This window comes from Cervus elaphus, chromosome 14 (assembly GCF_910594005.1).
Source record: "Cervus elaphus chromosome 14, mCerEla1.1, whole genome shotgun sequence".
Taxonomy (NCBI): domain Eukaryota; kingdom Metazoa; phylum Chordata; class Mammalia; order Artiodactyla; family Cervidae; genus Cervus; species Cervus elaphus.
In genome coordinates, this window is record NC_057828.1 from 73832382 (window position 1) to 73857245 (window position 24864).

At 42.8% G+C, this 24864-nt stretch overlaps 1 protein-coding gene and 1 non-coding gene across 11 annotated transcripts in view; both read right to left on the minus strand.

Moving 5' to 3' along the window:
* The window catches only part of HHAT (hedgehog acyltransferase), a 349271-nt gene that overhangs the window by 168510 nt on the left and 155897 nt on the right, over positions 1–24864 (minus strand). For all 10 annotated transcript variants that reach the window (XM_043923561.1, XM_043923557.1, XM_043923560.1 and 7 more), the window contains one exon: positions 4833–4868. In XM_043923561.1, coding sequence (XP_043779496.1) covers positions 4833–4868 — 36 coding nt within the window. The remainder of the gene's footprint in view (positions 1–4832; positions 4869–24864) is intronic.
* Positions 347–419, minus strand: TRNAE-UUC. Its single transcript has one exon. It is a non-coding gene; the product is annotated as a tRNA-Glu (tRNA).

Genomic DNA, 24864 nt, shown 5'->3' on the forward strand with positions numbered 1-24864 from the left:
CTCCAGAGAGCTTCTCAAGTAGCTTCAGGGCCATGCCTGAGGCCCACTGCCTTTTTCTATTTGCCTAAAATGTACCCATGGCATCTCCACCACACTTGGCATTTCTGCTGGTCCTGACAGGATATCAGAACAGTCTCCTAAGCACAAGAAATTAACACAACATTGTAAAGAACTATACTCCAATAAAAATACTTAGTGAAAAAAAAAAATTCTAAGGACAAAAAGTGGTCCTGAGGTGCTCACACATGCACTTTAGAACAAAAATGGAAAATGATAGTAAAGAAAACATATTTTGCATTTTTTGTTTGTTTGTTTTGCCAGTATCTCACAGCTTGTGGGATCTTAGTTCCCCAACCAGGGATTGAACCTGGGCCCACAGCAGTGAAAGCACCAAATCTTAACCACTGGATCATCAGGGAAGTCCCAATATTTAAGTTAGACTCTTATTTGAAATATGTATTAAAATGGATTAAACAGCTAAATATAAATAATAAAAAAGCAAGAAGAAAACACGGGTGAACATTGTTCTGCTTTTTACATGCACAATCATAGCAGTAATTGTTTAAAAAACAAAACCCCTGACAAATTTCATCTTTCAGACAATATGTAAGAAGGGTGTTTTGAGATTTTCCTTTAAAAGTCATGAGAGCATCTTGTATCACTTAAAATGGTTTCCTGATCTGAGGAACTTAGAAGGGGGCAGGTGGGTAGATACAAAGCAGTTACAGTATAACTTTCGTAAAAGGGGTGGGGCTGGCTACAATTATGGGTAAAATGAAACAGCAAGAATCAAACCAAACATCACTAATCAGTTCTACTTTCTTGCCAAAATTTAACTAAGCTAAACTTAAACAAGTTATCCTGTTACCTATTTAAAATCAAAGAGCAGCTTTCTTCTGTGTTTCTCTTCCTAGATTGGCCACTTTTTTCCTTTTTCTTTGGTAGCATCACATTAAGAACTCTAGCTAATGCTCTTCTGAGAATATTCTTCAGTGATTTGTGACTACTGTTTCCAGGAAGTCTTCTCTTTGGTTTCTATAAGATGCAGAAGGATTGAGTGCACAGAATTTTCCCACAGTCATCATAAAACGCCAACACCAGAAATGCTCACATTTCATTAACTGTGACAGCTCCTTCCTGCCCCACAACCCAGTGAAACACACCAACAACTTAAAAGGAGACATGTCCCTCCCTGCAGTTGCCTAGGTTGAGATCACAGATAGGGCTCTTGGCTTTGTGGAAATTGATGTCATTCCAGAGACGCTGACATTGCTTCCATCAATGTAAAAGATGAAGCTGATTAATTTCAGGCATGCTGCAGTTTCTTTCCTGCCAAACACTAAGCATTCAATAGAGCCTGACAACCCAGAGTACATGTTAAGAGTTAGTTGGAGTCAATAATTGCAGTTGATTGAAAAAAAAAAAAAAAAGTCTATGCCAATTTCTCCAACATGTCCTCTTTTTACAAATGGAAATATATTTTCTTCTCTTGGTCATCACAGACTGAGAAGGATCCCTCGAGTATTAACCACCCCACCCCGCTTCATTCTTCTAATCCTCTAAGGATCTCTCTATTGATACACCAATCTCTCCATTGATATGCCAAGGCCCCTTGAGGTCACTAAGTCACTGTTCAGGGCTTCCCTTCCTCATTGCCCTGGCAATTATGTGCTGCTTCTCTCCACCCAACTGAAACCACTTTCTCACTTTCTTAAGTCTAAATGGCACTTAAGACCTTCTGCTGGCTAAATGTTCCTCCAATTAAAAAGACAAAATCCCCCTGCAAACCACACTCTCCACCAGCTGCCTGGTCTTTCTGTCCTCCCCATCACAGCTTAACCTTTAAAAAGAATTGTGGCTGCCATTCCCTCACCTCCTGCTTCCATCTCTTTCATCTCTTCCACACTGATGTGCTGATGAAATAGCTTTCACTAAAGGGCCCAAGGCTAAGTCCCCACCAGGCCTGCGTTCTGCACCCCACCCCCACCACCTGCAACATGGGAGTAGAAAGGATCCACTTTCTAAAGACAGCTGCAAATAAAGGGGTAACACCCCCCACACACACATAGCATCCTGGAATTCCTAGGAGATGGAGAACTGACTACTCCCCTCAACCAGCTCCCCCACCCCCACCCTGCCCGATCCCATCCCCAAGCCGGGGGGAGGGCAGAGGAAGTGCAGGGAAACAGCAAACGAGCCAAGACGGCGGTGGTCAGGCTGTCTCACCCCACGGCCTCTCGCTCCATGTTTTGTAAATACAGGGCCATGTGACGACTGAGATCACTTAGAGCACCGCGCATGTGCCTCACATTCTACCCGCTCAGCCACGGGCCCCTTTTGCTCTGTAAACGTGTATAAGCTCCACCTGAGAAGGCCCTTTTGCTGCCGTACCCACCATTAGAGAACAAACATGTTTGCAGTTCTTACGATTCTCTTCCAGCTTCCTGGCTGAAGCCTAGCCACCCTGGGTTCAGCCAACAGTGAGACACAGCAAGACAGGAAGAGATCGAGAGTCCTTAGGCTCTTGGCTTAGTGGGGAGGGCTGACGTGTGCTGGGAGGTGGCTGAGGCGATGAAGAGACTTCATCCAGAGGCTGGGCATGCCTGCCAGAAGGAGAGACTGACTTACTCCCCAAACGGATAACCACTGGCGTGTTGGTGTGTTCTGCCCCGACCAGAGTAAAGGAAAGGAAAACTTCAGGAAGACGGCAGGGTGCAAAGAAGCCCCAGTTCTGCTTGGTTCACAGAATGGATTAAGGTGACTCATTGAGCATCTTACTATAGCACTCACACAAAAGGGTCTTCTGCCAAAGTCAGGGGATCCCAACACCAATTACATTAGAGTCACTTAACCACTCCCTCTGCCTCCTCCCCTACCACAGAAGACAAGGTTGGCACCTAGAAAAAGGACAGAGAGAAGGGGTCCCAGAAGCGGACCACCCCTCCTCTTCACTTCAGGTTGCTCAAACCACAAGCCTGGCAAGCAATGAGCTGAGGAAAAGCTTTAAATCAAACGTCTCTCTTCCTCACCATGGTATTCCCAGAAATAACCAAGTGGCAGATGGTAGGCTTAATAATTATTTGTTAAATAAACCGATTCTTCTTAATCCTCACCCCTCCATGTCCTTTATGCCTCATTTCATGCATTTACTCCTTCAGTCACCCCTACACAAATTTCTGTTGAAGGCTTGGTTCTCTATATAACTGAATTATGAAAACGGTATTAAGGTGTGTTCCCAGCCCTCAAGAAAGTCACCGAGTGCAAACTTGGAGACACCACAGCACTCATGTGAACGGTAGTATGGGAGTAACACAAAGTACCAAAGACACTGACTCAAAAAATCCAAACTACCCCCTGAAGTTCATTCAGACAGCTTTTCTGACGGGTTTAGATACAGAATTCTCATGCCTGCCTTTCCTGTGACCACTGACCCTTTATCCCTTCTGCTAAAATACATTTACCCTTGATGTATCATGGGTAAGAGTTTACACACAACCTTCCCTGTGTGAGATCCTGGAGAAAGCCAGGATAATATGTAATCCTCAGGCCAAGGGAATTTCACTGCACAGCCTTGGATAACGACCGAGGGAAAGGACAAGGTAGGCATGGCCTCTGTTGGGACACCACCATATGCAATCTAGCACAGAGGAAGTGCTGCTGTTTTAGGATCCAGGTGATGCCAAAGATGTTACTTCCCCTCAGACAGCATCTTACCCACAAGGAGATGGCCGTGCCTTGCAGACATCTACCCGCAGACATCGTGACATCTACCCAGAAATAATCACATGTGATTTACAAGACTTTATTAGTGGACTCTTAGAATTAATTAGCATTTAGAGTCACATAGTTACAGAAAGCAAAGCACTCTACATGATTTCTGGTTTCCTTGTAATCTTCAACTTATAGTCCTTCCGCAACCATTATTGCTTTCCACGTATATTTTTGATAGGTACTTTTAATGATCATTTCCCAGCATTATTAGAATAATAAATACATGCTCAGTATAATGAAAATCTAGCAAGTACAACAAAATTTATAGCAGGAAAAATATGATGCATATTCTTAGCAACTCTGTTAATATTCTAGTATGTTTCCACTTAACCTCTGTTTAATAACTATTTGGAATTAATACACCCTGTAAGCCAACTCGGTTAACAAATCACCAATATACTAGGATATAAACTGCTATCTGTAATCTCCTTGAATTATGAACAAAGTTGGTGTCTTAATGACTGTAGAAGAACCAGTTGCTGTTTAGTCATATCCTACTCTTTGGCAACCCCATGGACTGTGGCCCGCCAGGCTCCTCTGTCCATGGAATTCTCCAAGCACAAATACTAAAGTGGGTTACCATTTTCCTCCTCCAGGAGATCTTCCTGACCCAGGGATAGAATCCACATCTCCTGCATTGGTGGGTGAATTCTTTACCACTGAGCCACCTGGGAAGCCCAAAACCACCAGTATATTCTGTTTAAAAAGCTTAAATTCAGTGCAGGGAGGACTGGTCAAGATGGTTGTTTAGTGTATGAATGCAGGATGGCTCGCTTCACTTGTCTATTTGTCTTTGTAGCAGCCCAATAGTTAGGTAACTACCATTTCAGATATAAACCCCTTTAAAAATAAATTCCTTTGATTGTTTAAAGAGGCTGGCTGTTCTTGTGTGACTCTGGGAGGCACACACACAGAAAAAAACAGTGCTGGCAGTGTTTTCGTAACAACTATACAGTTGCCATTATTCATCAAGATATTTAACAAGGATTTTATTTTCATCTCAGTATTCCATAATAGACAGGCTATGCCAATGATATCTAAAATAAAAATTATTGGCTTACCTAACCAAGAAATCATGTAGTCCAACGTCAAAATGCCTGTGGAAGGAAGACAGAAGGATATCAATAGGAGATAGTCACAGCTGTGGTGGAGTTAACCAAATAGCCATCATTTACATTTGCAGCATGCGGAACACACGGGTTACTCCATGATAGTGGTTCCCAGGGTATGTCCTCTGGGGTAGCCATGGCCGCAGGCCCTGGGAACTTGCTGGAAATGTAAATTCTCAACCCACCCCCACACACCAACTATGAAGTTCTGGGGATGAGGCCCAGCAATAAGATTTAATGACCCTGACAGGTGATTCTAATGCAGAGTCGCTCACTGCCCTACCATAGCAAAACTATCTCAGCAAGGCTAACCTCCTCCTCTTCGAGTCCAGAAGAGCAGATTTCACCACTTTAAAAAAAAAAAGGGGGGGGAGTCCTTTCATAATACTAGCTATCTCAGGTGCTTATTTACTCAAAAATTAATGAAGTTATGGTTTAAAAACAGCAAACCACCCTGGCCAAAGGGAAGGACAGGAGTGAGGAATGGTCAACTCTAGGCCTCCACCTCCACCCAGCCCGAGTCCCTGGAGCTGCTTCATAGGAGATCACCACCCGGCCCCGTCCGGGTCTGCTCTAGCAGGGAAGGGAGAACGCGTGTCCATCCCGGCCACTGTGCTTGGGTCTCACACAGGCAACCAGCAGGCCTGCAGCGGTGGTGGACCCCTTCAGTCACAGCCTTCCCCAACACCACCAGACGTAGTCCATCACTGCCTTGGTTTCCCTAATGAGCGTGCTTGCTCCCCCTAAACCTCCAACCACTTAGCTGGTGTCCTCTCTTACCTCTGGGTCCAGCTATGAGTAAAAAGACCGGTGGCCTGAGTCACAGGCTTCTGCCCACCAGGAAGTAAGCGCTACTCCTGACACCTGATGGTGGTGGTGATATCCCATCCACTAGACTGGGTAAAGCCCGAATCGGTTCTGTCCCTACAGAAAGAGCAGCGGACACAAAAACTCACCCTAGAGAGGGGTCCAACTTTGCAGGCCCTGACTGTCCCTGGCATCAGGGCCTACCCTAGTCCTGACCCTGGAACATCTCAGCTCACCCCCTGACATATAACAGGTGACTGTTGATACTAAATACAACTTCTTGTGGGATACCTTTAAATGACAACATGTTTTTCAGCATGTTTATAGATTAAAGACACGGGGTAGGTGGGAAGAGAGAAAGCCAAAATATGAGGTACTTCAGTTACTATGCGACTCACCTGAAATATTTCTATAATTCAGAGAAAATCAAAGTCAAGATACCTAAATTCCATTTACTCATAAGACTCTGAACAGAGCTCTAGAGGGAGATATACCTGCAGGGAGAGCTGATTTGTTTCAGCTGATTTTATACTGACCTGGATGAGATCAATTCCTATAATCATATTTAACACGGATTTAACAACAAACAAACAAAAAAAACAAATGCTCCCTCCTCTCAACCAAAACCAAGGCTACGTTGCTCAGCCATGTAAGCAAAATCTTGACATGATGGACAGTGATTGTAAATTTGCCAGAACTGCAGTATGGGAGGCAGTAGTGTATGTGGATTAAAACAAAGATTTCGTCTTTTCAATTATACCAGCTACAGAAAGCAACAGACTGTGCTGCAGGAAAGAGAGGATGAAATAGACACAGAAGGAATCCCAGAGACCCCCAGAACAGAGGTGGGGGAGGGGAAGAGGCCCCCGAAGGAATAATGAAAAACCTAATAATAGTCATAGGAATTATCATTTAATCTAGAATGTGGCAACTACTGTGTTCACTACTCACAGACACACGTGGTTGTCAGGGAGGTAGGTACGGGCGTCTCTATTTCTGGGGAAGGAGCTACAGTTCAGAGGCTACGTAACTGGTGCAAAGCTCACAGCTAGGAGAGGATGAAGCTGGGAGTCAAACTGAGCCCTAAAAGCCTCGCGTCACTTGCTCCTCCCACTAAAATGATGGGCTCTCATGATTCCTAATTGAAAATGGCCGATGATTTGAAGACTCTGCTCCCGTTCCACCTCCACCTGACTTCAGTTTCTCCCAACGTGGCTGCCCTACCCCGAGTAAGCCCACCTGCCTTGCTCCCTTCAGCTCTGCAGACGCCATCTACCTGCTTGGGTCTTAGAGTCAGCCAGGCTCTGGAAAGTTACGTCAATGCTCCGGCCTCCAGCTTCGCCAGTGGGGAAAACAGAGGTCCTTTACTCATAGGGATGGAGAAGGGAATGGAAACCCACTCCAATGTTCTTGCCTGGAGAATCCTATGGTCAGAGGAGTCTGGCAGGCTACAGTCCATGGGGTCACAAAGAATCGACACGACTGAGCAACTAACACTCATAGGGAGGTAATGAGAATTAAGTGATACGACAGATACAGGGCTGAGCACCGTGCCTGATGCATCAAGAGTACTCAATAAAGAGTATTCTCCTTCCCTCCGATTTTTAAGAGTTGTTTTAATAGAAGCCCCATTCCCAATAACTCGGCAGGAGAAGTCAAATTAAAAAGGGACATAAAAGGAAATGGCAACCCCCTCCAGTACTCTTGCCTGGAGAATCACATGGACAGAGGAGCGCGGCAGGCTACAGTCCATGGGGTTGCAAAGAGTTGGACATGACTGAAGTGACTTAGCATGCAGGCATAAGAAGCACTCTGTGCATTCCCTCTTTTAATCTTTACAACCACACTGCAAAAGAGGTCCCTACTTTATAAAACTGCCTGTCCTTATCCCCAGCCACCTAGCTGGCAAACTGCTGAGTCGAGACCTAGCTTAAAGCACCAGATGCCAAAGTGTGTGTTTTTCCCTTTGTGTATCCAGCCACTGACTCATTTAACAAATATTTACCTTCTGCCTACAGCGTGCCAGGTGGTGGAAATTTAGTAATGCACAGCACGTAACCTCTCTTCAAGGAGAGCGGAGCCTCGTGAAGAGGTGGCAAAGTCAACAATGATTCAATACGCTGTGATCGACATCAAACACTGCCTCCCTCGGCGGATGGCAAACTCCGTAAGGGCAAGAGCCCGAGGCAGCCTCGAAGCAGATTCTCAACAAATAGCTGTTGGTGAATCGGAGACAAGCTGGCACCTGGGACCCTTTACTGCAGAGCTTGCACCTGGACAAACGTCTCCTCGAGCAACAGAATACAAAGACGCTATAACGGATTAAAAATAAACGCGTGCATGGCCAGTTGGGACAGATTATGGATTAAAAATAAACGCGTGCATGGCCAGTTGGGACAGATTATGAAAAAGATACAAAAAGGCCAAAACCCAACTGCCCCTTCTGAGGTGCCTGGAGCAAAAGGAGGGTCTTGTGCATGACCCCCTGCACAGAGCATCACAGGGGGCTGCAGACCACCCAAGCCACTCCTCCAGCCCAAACCAGGGATCCACCCCAACCCTCACTCCATCGAAGGGACCAGCTGGCCCCTCCTGGGAGCAAGCAAGCGAACCTGTTACTTGTTTTCCTTCCACCATGTTGCAGCAGGAGTCGCAACAACACCCTGCCTGAATTTCTCATCTGGCCTCTCTTTAATTTCTATTCATTAAAGTCTAAGAATCCAGGTGGGTAACAAAGCAACCTGTGACTGACGTGCTGTAATAAGGCACCAAAGCCTCTGTCTGCCCTGGCCCTTAGCACAGGACACTGCAGGTAGCAGATGCTCAAAAGTAATTACTTAACACACCGAGTATAACCTGTAAATACGTAAAATAAATACCCATGGATAGAGATGGGGCATCTCTCCTGAAATAAGATACCTACCAAACTATAGCACAATTATTCTGATCTCCTTTGGAGAAAGTAATCTCTCACAGCTACCAGCTCACAATAAACCTAGGTTTCTTTATGGGGGGACATAAGATGCAGTGATCCTGTGCATATTATTCTTGGTTCTTTCTGGAAAGTAAAAACAAGAAATCTTCTGGGGTGTGTGTGATGTGGACATTCTTGTTGTCTGAACATCAATCGACAGCAGGAGCAGCTTGAGAGAGGAAAGGGAACTGTGGAGCAAGCTACAATATCATAGCGAGGCCGGGAGCGCCTCATTACAAGGTGGGGTCAAGCAAGGATTCAAAGGGTGTGTAGAGGAGACTGAACCATCAGATAGAACACCGGAATGAAAGAACTTAAAGCTGCCACCTAGCCTCAGGCTTCTGACTCCTTGTTTCAGTCACGTTCAGGAAGCATCTCTAAGTCTTCAGTCACATCCACAGCCGCAGCTCCAGTCTGATAACCATCAGAGAATTAGACTAAGCCTGGGCTAACGCCTCCAGGACGTAGTGATCAAGGCCATCCCCAAGAAAAAGAAATGCAAAAAAGGCAGAACTGTTGCCTGAGGAGGCCTTAAAAATATAGCTGTGAAAAGAAGAGAAGCAAAAGGCAAAGGAGAAAAGGAACCATGTACCCATTTGAAAGCAGACTTTCAAAGAATAGCAAGGAGAGATAAGAAAGCCTTCCTCAGTGATCAATGCAAAGAAATAGAGGAAAACAGCAGAATGGGAAAGACTAGTGATCTCCTCAAGAAAATTAGAGATTCCAAAGGAACATTTCATGCCAAGATAGGCACAATAAAGGACAGAAATGGTATGGAACTAACAGAAGCAGAAGATATTAAGAAGAGGTGGCAAGAATACACAGAAGAACTATACAAAAAAATACCTTCATGACCCAGATAAGCATGATGGTGTGATCAGTCACCTAGAGTCAGACATCCTGGAATTCAAAGTGAAGTGGTCCTTATGAAGCCTCAATGAACAAAGCTAGCGGAGGTGATAGAATTCCAGTTGAGCTATTTCAAATCCTAAAAGATGATGCTGTGAAAGTGCTGCACTCAATACGCCAGCAAATCTGGAAAACTCAGCAGTAGCCACAAGACCGGAAAAGGTCAGTTTTCATTCCAAGCCCAAAGAAAGGCAATGCCAAAGAATGCTCAAACTACCGCACAATTGCACTCATCTCACACACTAGCAGAGTAATGCTCAAAATTCTCCAAGCCATTCTTCAATAATACACGAACCATGAACTTCCAGATGTTCAAGCTGGATTTAGAGAAGACAGAGAACCAGAGATCAAACTGCCAACATCCACTGGATCATCAAAAAAACAAGAGAGTTCCAGAAAAACATCTATTTCTGCTTTACTAACTATGCCAAAGCATTTGACTGTGTGGATCACAATAAACTGTGGAAAATTCTTAAAGACATGGGAATACCAGACCATCTGACCTGACTCTTGAGAAATCTGTATGCAGGTCAGGAAGCAACAGTTAGAACTGGACATGGAACAACAGACTGGTTCCAAATCAGGAAAGAGTATGTCAAGGCTGTATATTGTCACCCTGCTTATTTAAATTATATGCAGAGTACATCATGAGAAATGCTGGGCTGGAAGCAGCACAAGCTGGAATCAAGATTGCCGGGAGAAATATCAATAACCTCAGATATGCAGATGACACCACCCTTATGGCAGAAAGTGAAGAAGAACTAAAGAGCCTCTTGATGAAAGTGAAAGAGGAGAGTGAAAAAGTTGCCTTAAAACTCAACATCCAGTAAACTAAGATCATGGCATCTGGTCCCATCACCTCATGGGAAATAGATACGGAAACAATGAGAGACTTTATTTTCTTGGGCTCCAAAATCACTGCAGATGGTGATTGCAGTCATGAAATAAAAAGACACTTGCTCCTTGGAAGGAAAGTTATGACCAACCTAGACAGCATATTAAAAAGCAGAGACATTACTTTGCTGACAAAGGTCCATCTAGTCAAAATTATGTTGTTTCAGTAGTCACGTACAGATGTGAGAGTTGGACCATTAAGAAGGATGAGCACCAAAGAATTGATGCTTTTGAACTGTGGGGTTGGAGAAGACTCCTGAGAGTCCCTAGGACTGCAAGGAGATCCAACCAGTCCATCCTAAAGGAGATCAGTCCTGAAAATTCACTGGGAGGACTGATGCTGAAGCTGAAGCCCCACTACTCTGGCCACCTGCTGTGAAGAGCTGACTCACTGGAAAAGACCCTGATGCTGGGAAAGACTGAAGGCTAAAGGAGAAGGGGGGCAGCAGAGGATGAGATGGTGAGAGAACATCACTGACTCAATGGACATGAATGTGAGCAAACTCCGGGAGACAGTGAAGGACAGAGGAGCCTGGCATGGTGTAATCAGACACGACTTAGCAACTGAACAGCAGCAAAAACCACCTGCCAGAATGGCGGTGCCCTTGCGCTTACTCACAGAGCACCCGCTCTGAGAAAGGAGGCATAGGCCTTCACAGCATGTCCATGGCAGAACTCAGGCCAGAGCCCACAGTTAGATCCAGAATCGATTCTACTCCAACAGGCTGTCTGCCTTTTGGGGGCCTGGTCCTTCCTCCCAGGCTGATCCTGGCTGTTTAGGAGCTAGGAATAAAAAAATTTTTTTAAAAAGGCAGTGAACTGTGGCCCAAAGCTACAAACGTCATATAGTCAGGGAGGTATGTTTTAGAATCAGTGTGGTTATGGCCAGTTAGCATGACACAGCGGGGGCCAGTATTTGATGAGGCACCATATTTAGATCTCAATCCTTCCCTTGTCTTCTCCAGTGTACAACCCTTATGGTTTTTCATCTCCAGACTTGTTTATCCCCTAAGTGGACTGCCAAAGTATAGCTGACACATTTCTATCTGGGAAGTCTGAAGACTGATGCAGAGAGTTGGAGGTAAACATTAAATCAAATCACCAGGAGACTAAAGTTTATTCCTATCCTCAAGAAGCCCTGGTTAGTTCTGGCTGGGCTATCTAATTTTATGTCAAAGAGTGGGGAAAAGCCTTGAAGTTTATCTGCTCTAACCTCGTCACTTGACAGATTAGGAAAGAGAGGATAAGGAAGATGAAATAATTTGAACCACAGCTATGCAACTAGCAGCAGAGCTGAGTCTAACAGTCCAGGTCCCCTAGAGACCCAGTTCTTTATTCAACTGTCACAATACTGCCTTCCTCTTAGCCTCAGTCAACGTCTGTATTTTCTGAGAATGCCCAGGACACAATCCTCAGTACGGGCTTCTTGCTGACATCATTTAATAACTGGCATCAGGTCATGCCATCTCCATCGCCATCTGGAAAAGCCACGTATATAGTCTGCAGCATGCCATTCCCTGACTTTCTCAAGCTTTTCCATAGTCTGGTTCCCGTCTGGATCTAACCTGCCTATCAGTTTGAGATTCAGAGCCTGCACAGTCAAGAATAAAAAGTGTCACAGGGAAAACAGGAGAAAGTAAAAGTGAACTTAGGCCAGTCAGACCCCAGTTGGCAGCCAAAACATATTTGCTGAAATACAGTTTGACGGAAAGGTAGAACATGAGAACGGTAGTCTTGGGAGGACATATTATCCAAAACAAACACAGTGAAAGCTGCTGCTGGGTTTCACACGACAGCTCCTCACTGCATCAGACACATGTGTTCACCATCAGATTATCAGGGAGCAAATCCTGGGGAAATACCCCCAAAGCCTGGAGATCTGCACATCTCATACTGGTGGAGAAAGACAAAGAGAGAAGGCACAGTGCCAGGTCTAGATGGCTCAGGAGTGAAGACTTTTCCTAAACTAGAGTGGAAACCACAGCCCATTAGGTGTGGAGCTAGAAACTCAAGGTCTGAACTCTAGTTCTCCCACTTAGTCGTATTTGATCTTGGGCAAAAAAACAAATCATCCTTGCGTGTCTCAGTTCCCTTCCCTGTGGCATGGAGATCCAAAAAGGAACAAACCTAGTGGTTACAAGTGCTTCACAGACATTCCACAAATGTTCAAGATTATTTTCTCTCCTCCTTCAACTTTATTAGGTTCCTAAAAACTCTTCCCCAAACTGCATTAATGCTATAGTCATTCATTTATCCCACAAATACTTATGGAGCCCCTTCCAAATGTCATGAACTGCAACAGATGCTTAGGATACAGCAGTGAGCAAGAAAGCTAAGTTCCTACCCCAGTGTACATACTAGAAGCAGGTCCTTTAGCCAATGTGTGGCTTGAAAATATTTTCTCACAGTCTGTAGCTTGTCTTTTTATTTTCTTAAAATTGTCTTTTGAAGCACAAAAGTTTTGAATTCTTCAAAGTCCAGCTTATCCATCTTTTATGGATCATGCTTTCAGTGTTAGTCTCTAAGATATCTGAAAGTTAACTCTTGTGCACAGTGTGAGGTAGGGATCTAAGCTCATCTTGCTTTTCACGTCTTCACGTAAGAAGACCTACGAGACATATTTGCCAACATGAAGGTCCTCGGCAGCTTGGACCACTGCAGTCTCACTGACTGAGATGGAAGCCAAGCCAGAGTGACGAACAAATGGGAAGGAGAGGAAGCAGGGACAGTGGGTACGAATAACTCCCATGTTATGTACACAGTGTGGTTCTGAAGGAGAGGAGGGAGCAGAGTAGTTTTAGAAGGATGAGACAAAAGAGGTGGTTTTGTTTGTTTATCCGGGGGTAAATTTTCCACTGTGACAGGTGACGTGTGCAGAAGGCTGCAGAGTTAGTAGAGGGAGGCCTTTTACCAGAGTATGAGACAGTCATCTGCTGAGAAAAGGATGGGTAAGAGTTTTGTGGTAGACCTTTGCTGCTTCTGTTTGCTTGCCTGTTTATTTTGAGGGGAGGTCTGACCTCCTTCTGGGGACTTACCTCTTACCCACCACATCCAGTTCTAGTGAGATAGTCAGTCCCTGTCCCGCTTTCCTGAGAAGGATAAGAAGGACATCCAGGCTAAGCCAGTGGGATTCCTATTTTCAGGATTATATTTCAAATGTAGGTAGCAAGAAAGAAAGAAAAAAGAACTGAGGCTGATTCACCCCAGATGGTGCTCTCTGATATGCCCATAACACTTTTTTGATGTGGCTATAACAAATTCTGTCAAAAAAGCAATTATTTGCTTCTTTGTTCTATTCTATTCTTTGCACACAAGTCCTTGTCTATTAAAATAGTCATAATGTCTCAATAGAGCTTTACATTTACAAAGCACTGTCAGACAATTCTTAACAAACTGCAAGGAAAGTAGAGCTTGTACATTATGCCCATTTTCTAGCTAAGGAAGCCAACACAGGGTGTCTAACAGGACCTTTGCCACAGGCCCGATAAATACGTGAATAAATAAACAAACACAAAAATGAAGGTTAAAAGACTTGCTTACAATTACTTAATTAGGAAGGGACCCAATTTCAATTTGAACTCAGATCTCCTCATCAAAAACTCAGGGCTTTTTAAGTGACATATATTGTAAATCATATGAGATACGCCTATCAAAAGATTATGTTTGTCTTTTCTAGACTAGGACAATTTTTTTTTATTCTTAAGAAAAATACAATATAGGCTTTGGGAACCTGAAACACAGTAATGTGTGAGTGCTTTAATAGTGGATATTAGTTCTGAGGTAGGACTACGGAAGAGGGAGTCCCCTCACATTAATAAGGTAAAAGCACCTACTGATGGGATGCACAGGGTCTTCTAAAAAAAAAAAAAGAAGAAGAAAAGAAAAGAACCCAAAACAAACACAGTGTCCAGCAGCTCAGGAAAGAAGTATTTACATTATGACAGCAGGGGAGGCATGCAGGAAGGGCTTCCCAGAGGAGGCAATATTCTAGCTGGGTTTTGTAGGATAAATAGAAGTTGGCTAGTTGGGGTGGGAAGTGCTCTCTATGGAGCATGTCAATTCCAAAGTACCTAGACTCCTCTCCCTGGAAGCCAATTGCTAGAACCCTCACAGAATATCACTATGGGTTGAAATATAAAATATTGCTGAGTAAGAAGAGAGCCGGCTCCAGAGCCATTGCAGATGAATATAAATGTACTCTTCTTTCTGCAAGGCAGTACGTGCAGTGATGATGCCCAGAACGCAGCCAGAAGCAACAAGATAAAGGAGAAAAATCATATCCCTGATGGAATATCCCTGCTGATACAGCTCCACTGATCTTTCTGCCCAGGTTGCCCCTGACAACACAACTACTGAATTATCTCCAAATACAGAATGAGAACCTCTGACCTTTGCCTTTTATTCCCCCATTAGGAAAGATTATACAGAGACATGGGCTTCTATTTGTAAAGTAAACTGGACCCAAGATACTCAGTGTTTTAGGAACCTTGATAAAGTAGGTCAGGCCTCAAAAGGTTGGGATTGGGAACTAGACAATTTAAAAAGTCAATACTTATATCCTAAATGCCACCAAAACACAGGAATTTAACAGGGCAAATGTTAACACAGTCTTAAAAGCTGAAAAGTCTTCTCTGCACATGTACATGTACATCTGACTGAAATCTCCTTCCACCACACAGCATTTCTCTTGTGGATACAACGTTACAATGAATGATTACTCATGCCACGTGCTTGATGAAGCTGTTCATTATGGCTTGAAAAACTGCATCACATGATTGTCAACAATCTAGTTTCACTCCTTGGGACAGTCACCCATTTGGTTCTGCCACTCTCAGTAATCTAAGGCCAATAGGTCTGCAAAGAAATAAGACCCAAGTATGTTTAGTGGGGTGAGGGACACAGGTTCTTCTTCTTTATACCAAAACAGAAGATTCATTATCATAATTGGAATTGCAAAGGAACTGGTCATTATATCTAAAAATGATGTTTGATAAATAAATTTGATATTAGTGTCATTCTTACTAATTTGTACCTTTTCCCTCTTCAGTCTTATTTTCATACTAATTACATATGGGAACTTGGATAAGAATGCCCCTTTGGCATTTGTTTCCTCTTTGACTGTCCAAGATAAAAGCGGAGGTCCAGGGTTTTATTTTTTTATTTTTTTTTTAATTTTTTATTAGTTGGAGGCTAATTACTTCACAACATTTCAGTGGGTTTTGTCACACATTGATATGAATCAGCCATAGATTTACACGTATTCCCCATCCCGATCCCCCCTCCCACCTCCCTCTCCACCCGATTCCTCTGGGTCTTCCCAGTGCACCAGGCCCAAGCACTTGTCTCATGCATCCCACCTGGGCTGGTGATCTGTTTCACCATAGATAGTATACATGCTGTTCTTTTGAAATATCCCACCCTCACATTCTCCCACAGAGTTCAATAGTCTGTTCTGTATTTCTGTGTCTCTTTTCCTGTTTTGCATATAGGGTTATCGTTACCGTCTTTCTAAATTCCATATATATGCGTTAGTATGCTGTAATGTTCTTTATCTTTCTGGCTTACTTCACTCTGTATAAGGGGCTCCAGTTTCATCCATCTCATTAGGACTGGTTCAAATGAATTCTTTTTAACGGCTGAGTAATATTCCATGGTGTATATGTACCACAGCTTCCTTATCCATTCATCTGCTGATGGGCATCTAGGTTGCTTCCATGTCCTGGCTATTATAAACAGTGCTGCAATGAACATTGGGGTGCACGTGTCTCTTTCAGATCTGGTTTCCTCAGTGTGTATGACCAGAAGTGGGATTGCTGGGTCATATGGCAGTTCTATTTCCAGTTTTTTAAGAAATCTCCACACTGTTTTCCATAGCGGCTGTACTAGCTTGCATTCCCACCAACAGCGTAAGAGGGTTCCCTTTTCTCCACACACTCTCCAGCATTTATTGCTTGTAGACTTTTGGATAGCAGCCATCCTGACTGGTGTGTAATGGTACCTCATTGTGGTTTTGATTTGCATTTCTCTAATAATGAGTGATGTTGAGCATCTTTTCATGTGTTTGTTAGCCATCTGTATGTCTTCTTTGGAGAAATGTCTGTTTAGTTCTTTGGCCCATTTTTGAATTGGGTCATTTATTTTTCTGGAATTGAGCTGCAGGAGTTGCTTGTATATTTTTGAGATTAATCCTTTGTCTGTTTCTTCATTTGCTATTATTTTCTCCCAATCTGAGGGCTGTCTTTTCACCTTACTTATAGTTTCCTTTGTAGTGCAAAAGCTTTTAAGTTTCATTAGGTCCCATTTGTTTAGTTTTGCTTTTATTTCCAATATTCTGGGAGGTGGGTCATAGAGGATCTTGCTGTGATTTATGTCAGAGAGTGTTTTGCCTATGTTCTCCTCTAGGAGTTTTATAGTTTCTGGTCTTACATTTAGATCTTTAATCCATTTTGAGTTTATTTTTGTGTATGGTGTTAGAAAGTGTTCTAGTTTCATTCTTTTGCAAGTGGTTGACCAGTTTTCCCAGCACCACTTGTTAAAGAGGTTGTCTTTTTTCCATTGTATATCCTTGCCTCCTTTGTCAAAGATAAGGTGTCCATAGGTTCGTGGATTTATCTCTGGGCTTTCTATTCTGTTCCATTGGTCTATATTTCTGTCTTTGTGCCAGTACCACACTGTCTTGATGACTGTGGCTTTGTAGTAGAGTCTGAAGTCAGGCAGGTTGATTCCTCCAGTTCCATTCTTCTTTCTCAGGATTACTTTGGCTATTCGAGGTTTTTTGTATTTCCATACAAATTGTGAAATTATTTGTTCTAGTTCTGTGAAAAATACCATTGGTAGTTTGATAGGGATTGCATTGAATCTATAGATTGCTTTGGGTAGAATAGCCATTTTGACAATATTGATTCTTCCAATCCATGAACACGGTATGTTTCTCCATCTGTTTGTGTCCTCTTTGATTTCTTTCATCAGTATTTTATAGTTTTCTATGTATAGGTCTTTTGTTTCTTTAGGTAGATATACTCCTAAGTATTTTATTCTTTTTGTTGCAATGGTGAATGGTATTGTTTCCTTAATTTCTCTTTCTGTTTTTTCATTGTTAGTATATAGGAATGCAAGGGATTTCTGTGTGTTAATTTTATATCCTGCAACTTTACTATATTCATTGATTAGCTCTAGTAATTTTCTGGTAGAGTCTTTAGGGTTTTCTATGTAGAGGATCATGTCATCTGCAAACAGTGAGAGTTTCACTTCTTCTTTTCCTATCTGGATTCCTTTTACTTCTTTTTCTGCTCTGATTGCTGTGGCCAAAACTTCCAACACTATGTTGAATAGTAGTGGTGAGAGTGGGCACCCTTGTCTTGTTCCTGATTTCAGGGGAAATGCTTTCAATTTTTCACCATTGAGGGTGATGCTTGCTCTGGGTTTGTCATATATAGCTTTTATTATGTTGAGGTATGTTCCTTCTATTCCTGCTTTTTGGAGAGTTTTAATCATAAATGAGTGTTGAATTTTGTCAAAGGCTTTCTCTGCATCTATTGAGATAATCATATGGTTTTTATCTTTCAATTTGTTAATGTGGTGTATTACATTGATTGATTTGCGGATATTAAAGAATCCTTGCATTCCTGGGATAAAGCCCACTTGGTCATGGTGTATTTTTTTAATATGTTGTTGGATTCTGTTTGCTAGAATTTTGTTAAGGATTTTTGCATCTATGTTCATCAGTGATATTGGTCTGTAGTTTTCTTTTTTTGTGGCATCTTTGTCTGGTTTTGGAATAAGGGTGATGGTGGCCTCATAGAATGAGTTTGGAAGCTTACCTTCATCTGCAATTTTCTGGAAGAGTTTGAGTAAGATAGGTGTTAGCTCTTCTCTAAATTTTTGGTAGAATTCAGCTGTGAAGCCATCTGGTCCTGGGCTTTTGTTTGCTGGAAGATTTTTGATTACAGTTTCGATTTCCTTGCTTGTGATGGGTCTGTTAAGATCTTCTATTTCTTCCTGGTTCAGTTTTGGAAGGTTATACTTTTCTAAGAATTTGTCCATTTCATCCAAGTTGTCCATTTTATTGGCATAAAGCTGCTGGTAGTAGTCTCTTATGATCCTTTGTATTTCAGTGTTGTCTGTTGTGATATCTCCATTTTCATTTCTAATTTTGTTAATTTGGTTCTTCTCTCTTTGCTTCTTAATGAGTCTTGCTAATGGTTTGTCAATTTTGTTTATTTTTTCAAAAAACCAGCTTTTAGCTTTGTTGATTTTTGCTATGGTCTCTTTAGTTTCTTTTGCATTTATTTCTGCCCTGATTTTTAAGATTTCTTTCCTTCTGCTAACCCAGGTCCAGGGTTTTAAAACAATGGGTGCCCAAGTCTCTGTGGCCTCTCCCATGCTAATGACTAGCAGTAAATTTTGTAGCCTCTCCTTAGGCATCTCTTTTACCTACACAGCTGCAACTAATCAAAGAGAGCATGGCTATTTTTCCTTCTGTAACTTTCTAACAAATTCTCTTCATTGAAATTCAGGGAAAAAAAAGAGGCTACACAGCAGTGTCTGTCAAAGGGAAGCCAGCAGACACGTGCGTGACAGAGGATGAGATGGTTGGATGGCATCACTGACTCAATGGACATGAGTTTGAGTAAACTCTGGGAGTTGGTGATGGACAAGGAGGCCTGGCATGCTGCAGTCTATGGGGTTGCAAAGAGTCGGACACGACTGAGCAACTGAACTGACTGAACTGAGCTGAAACCCCTTTATCTACACATAAAATTTCCTACAACCTCATGATTCAAATCACACCCACAGGCCAGTAAGTAAACAAACAAAAAAAAGCAGAAAGTATAATTACTATCATAAACCCAGCTATCATATTCCACAAGATACATGAAACAAGTCACACAGCTGGTATAAAATACGGCCACAGATTTGAAGTGAGAATCCATAAACAGCCCAGGTGTTGGCAGATGACCAGATGGGTAAATGACATAGCATTACAGAAATCTGACGGGGGGCTAGCAAAGGACACACGACATGAGCACAGGTTCATTTCATTTAAAGATAAATAGTCCATTTAGACTTTATTTGTATTGTTTCATTAAAAAAAAATCACTGGTGTTTATATTTGTGATCAAAGTCACTAGTAACTAACCATGGGTATAAAATAGTATCAAGAGCGGAGCTTCTTAAATGGGCTTCTGCCAGCTAACATATGCCTCTGTTCAATGGCACACAGTGTGAGACGCCATAGAGCAGTGTTTCTTAAACATTTTCCACATGATCCACGTTAAGAAATGTATTTCACATCTCAACCCAGTATTCACAAATATACAGAGAGGTTGTGGTAGCCTCTCCAACATGGTCCTCAATGGTCTTTGCCTCCTGGCCATCACGGCCTTGTGTGGCCCCCGCTGTGCCAGGACTGGCCTGTGTGACCAGCAGAATAGAAGAGAACCATGGCGGAAGTGATGAGAGCAGGTTACAAACTGCAGCTTCTGTCTGGGGGACGTTCTCTTGTTCTCCCACTCAGATCACGTGCTCTGGTGGAAGCCAGCTACAAGTAGCCCTAAGAAAAGACCCACCTGACCAGGAGCTGAGCCTCCAGCCACTGGGTGCAAGAGCGAGCCTGGAAATGGTCCCTCCAGCCTAGTCAAGTCTCTCACCGAAGACCTGGGGACAGCCTGCCTTCAACCTGAGTCAAACCATCAACTGGGCAGTTGCCGACTCTCAGAAATAATAAATGCTTGTTCCTTTAAACTGCTAATTTGGGGGGCAATCTGGCATAAATAACTACTACAGGTAGTAGTTACAGAAACAGAGTTTCAAGAAATCTGACTTACCTTTACTCTGAGCAATTCATAGTGATATTCTCTATTTTATTTTTCAAAATACTGTCTTCAATCCACTAAAATGATTATAACCTGCCCAAAGGTCATAACCTGAGTGATTCATGACACATTAACAATATACCAAATACGTGGAATCTCATAAATACACATATACACATACAAGTATACATGCATGTAAGTGTGTATATGGATATATAGAATATAGGTATGAGAGAGGAAGCATGTGCTAGAAAACGTATTTATATCCATTACTTCAACAGATTCTCACAATAACTCTGATAGTAAGACCCGAATTAAAATCCCCAATTTCCAGATGAATTAAAAATGTTGCTAAAAAAAAAGTTACTTAAATGCCTAGAGTCTAAGTACTAAGAAGAGCAGAACTGAGCCCAATACCCAGGCATTCTGATTCTTGGTTATTTCCCCAGATGTAATCCATTACATACACTTTCTAATCTATTTGTACTTATGAAAGAACGTGAAGTGACGGTCGCTCAGTCATATCTGACTCTTTGCAACCCCATGGACTACACAGTCCATGGAGTTCTCCAGGCCAGAAGACTGGAGTGGGTAGCCTTTCCCTTCTAAAGGGGATCTTCCCAACCCAGGGATCAAACCCAGGTCCCCCGCACTGCAGGCAGATTACTTACCAGCTGAGCCACCAGGGAAGCCCAAGAATACTGGAGTGGGTAGCCTGTCCCTTCTCTAGCGGATCTTCCCAACCCAGGAATAGAACCAGGGTCTCCTGCATTGCAGCAGGATTCTTTACCAACTGAGCTATCAGGGAAGTATATATTTGTACTTATATAAACATATGTTTATATGAAGCATTTATTACATATTCATCTTAACTGTTATATATGATGCATGCTAACATTAAATTTGTAAACTATTATACAATTATCTTCCCTGACCTTCATTTAGCCACTCCTCACTGGCTGCTACTTCTCAGATGGCTTTGCAACTCCAACCTGCCAGATCAGAGAGCTTGAGCTCACTGGTCCTTGGTCCTCATCTTTTCCCTATATATTCATTCTCTTGGCAACCTCACCATCCTATATCCAATTCTCTCCCCTATATCCAAATTTTAAATGCTATCTATATGCTAGAAACTCCCAAATTGGTATTTCCAACCCAAACCTCTCTCCTATACCCCAGACCCATATATCGCCCTGCTTTTTTTAACATCTCTACTTGGATGTCTAAAAGAAGTTTGAAACTTAGCAAATCCAAAGCTAAACTCTTGATCTTCCTCTTGTATCTTCTCCTCCCTTAGCCTTCCCCATCTCAACTGATTCTAACTCTATCCTTCTAGATGCCACTGCCACGATCCTTGCAGTCATCCTTGACCCTCTAATCCCCACATCCAAGCCATCAACAAATCCCATTAGCTCTACTTTCTAAATTATATTCAGAATTTGAAAACTTAGCACCTCTGTTTCATTAATAGCCTTCTAATGGGCTCCCTTTGCTCTCGTAAAGGCCATTATCAATAGTACAGTTGGAATGATCTCTTAAAAACCCAGGACACATCACTCCTCTACTTAAACCCAACAACGGCTCCTCATTTTACTCGCAAGAGCAGCCAAGGTCTTCACTATGGCCCACAAAGCCCTGCACGTACTGCATGCAGGCAAGGTAGTATCACAGAGGCACGTTAAGATTCGGGGAGTTTACTTAACAGGGAGCTCAATAATCATCAAAGTTGTGGAGCAAAAAATAATAATAATGCTAGCATCTGTCCACTTTAATAGAATGAAAGAATGGATAATGCATCTTTGTGCTCACTAGACCATACCAGGAAGGTCAACCTCAATTTCAAATGCTTACTTAAAAGAAAGATTGGTAACAGAGGAGCATATTTGCAGGGTACCAGCCAGGATGAGGGGATGGAAGACACAGCAAACCAGGAAAGTTTACTACAGGTTAGTAACGGCTTAGAAAACACAATGGAGTGATTCCACCTTCAGGAGAATTTTAACTATAACTGAATGGGCTGCCCTGAGAAGTTTCCTATATCACCAGATCAGATTCCACTGGTAACCTCCACCCAACCATCCAGCCAGCCTGCCTCTATGAGCACACCGTGTTCAAACAGTGAGTATGCAGAGGAGACCAAGATAAATCCCCCTTTCACACAGATAAGAGCAGTAAGACCTCACTGTGAACAGGCCACCACTGTATTAGGTGATAAATGGTACATTTAAAGGAAAACCTGGGGCAGTGGGAGTCAAGAAGATGCAAGCACTATCCGGGTGGGCTGATCAGAGGAAAGGAGCTGAGCTTTGGGGGTTGAAAAGTTAGCCAGAGCATGCAGTAGGTGAACGCAGAGGATGTAGATAAATGTGTAAGAGAGTGTGTGTGTGGCAACATTCCAGAAAAAGGAGGCAGCCTACAGAATCAAGAGACCAAAGGAAATATGTCTCAGTAGGTGAATGGAGCTGGGAAGGAATCTGCTTCCGTGGTACAAACAAGGGGCACAGGCAAGCTGAGAACAGAATATAAACAGTCATCATGACCGTGTTTATTGGGTGTTGGGCATGTGTGAGAACTAATTCAGTCTTCACTACAACCCTGAAGGATTCTGTTATTACTATCTTCTCCATTTTACAGTTGAGGCAGTAGAAGCCCCAGGAGACAAACAGCTGGCCTGAGGGGTCTCAGCTGGGAAGTAACAGAGGCAAATCTTAGGCCAGGAGGCTCCAGAGCCCACAGCGGTAACCTCATCTTTACACCGCCTCTCTCAACAGGCCTGCACATCAGAGGAGCTTGCGGTTGATCCTAAGGGTGTGAGGCAGCCATTACACATGTTTAAGCAAAGGAATGACTGGCCGGTGATTCCCTTTCTACGAAGATCCCACCCTGGCCTCCATGAGGGAACAGAGGAGGTGGGGAGGCCAGTTCTGAGGTGGTCCTGTGAGAACGGCCTGAGAGGCCTGGGCCAGGCTCCACTGGTGTGGACTAAGGTCACAGAGGACCTGGCAGCGCATAAAGAAAATACCTTCTTCCATCGCTTCCCACTTCCAACCAAGGGCTTCACTTAACCTCATAAAAAACTGGTGTCTTCATGCACCCCAATGTTCATCGCAGCACTGTTTATAATAGCCAGGACATGGAAGCAACCTAGATGCCCATCAGCAGACGAATGGATAAGGAAGCTGTGGTACATATACACCATGGAATATTACTCAGCCATTAAAAAGAATTCATTTGAATCAGTTCTAATGAGATGGATGAAACTGGAGCCCATTATACAGAGTGAAGTAAGCCAGAAAGATAAAGAACATTACAGCATACTAACACATACATATGGGATTTAAAAGATGGTAATGATAACCCTATATGAAAAACAGAAAAAGAGACACAGATGTGCAGAACAGACTTTTGGACTCTGTGGGAGAAGGCGAGGGTGGGATGTTTCGAGAGAACAGCATCGAAACATGTATATTATCTAGGGTGAAACGGACCACCAGCCCAGGTTGGATGCATGAGACAAGTGCTCGGGCCTGGTGCACTGGGAAGACCCAGAGGGATCGGGTAGAGAGGGAGGTGGGAGGGGGGATCGGGATGGGGAATACATGTAAATCCATGGCTGATTCATGTCAATGTATGGCAAAAACCACTACATTACTGTAAAGTAATTAGCCTCCAACTAATAAAAACAAATGAAAAAAAAATTAAAAAATAAAATAAAAAGATGCAGAGACAAACAAAAAAACAAATAAATAAAATACCTCTGTTCAATTAAAAAAAAAAAACTGGTGCCTTTGGGCAGGTTACATGAGACGGTTACATAATGAAGAAACTTAAACACACGCTGGCTCTTTTCAACTTTTTCTTTAGGCAATTTCTGGGTTTTGTCTGGTGCTCCTTGCAAAGTGTTTTTGTTTTGTTTTTGTCTCTGGTGTGAAAAAATTTAAGTATTCTTCTAAATAGAAAGTAAAAATCTCTCCTGTGGAATATTTTTCTTAGGAGATCAATGCCTTCACCATCTTTCCCTATTTCTGAGCTTCAACTTGACAAAAAGTAAAACATGACACCCAGGTGAAATTCCACAGACCTCAACTTCATTCTCTAGGAGAATGCCACCATCAGGTCTGTGGGCCCTGTTTCATCCCTTTTGTGAGAACATGAGTTCTGACTAATAATCTCATTACAGACTTTTGCCTGAGGACACAGAGGCATGTCAAACCTGGGAACTTTGATGAGGCATCTGATTCAGCTAGAATACCACCTCTTGGGTGAACATGAACGTTCTCAGATTTGGTATGTGAGTCTCATTTTTCATAACCAGAGAAGATCTCTTCTAGAGAATTCTCCTGGGAGCTGAGACTAAGTAAGGGTGTGTCAAGGCCAAATGAAGATGGTTCAAGAAAATCAGTAAAGACACATCCTCATCACTTAAATATGTGGTCCTTACTTCTGGCAGAGTATCAGCAGGTGACTGAAATTTTCTGAGATGCTCAGAAATACATTTTTCTTTCTGTGCTATGGTTATTGTTGCTGTTTAGTCATTCATCATGTCTGACATTTTGCGACCCCATGGACTGTAGCCCACCAGGCT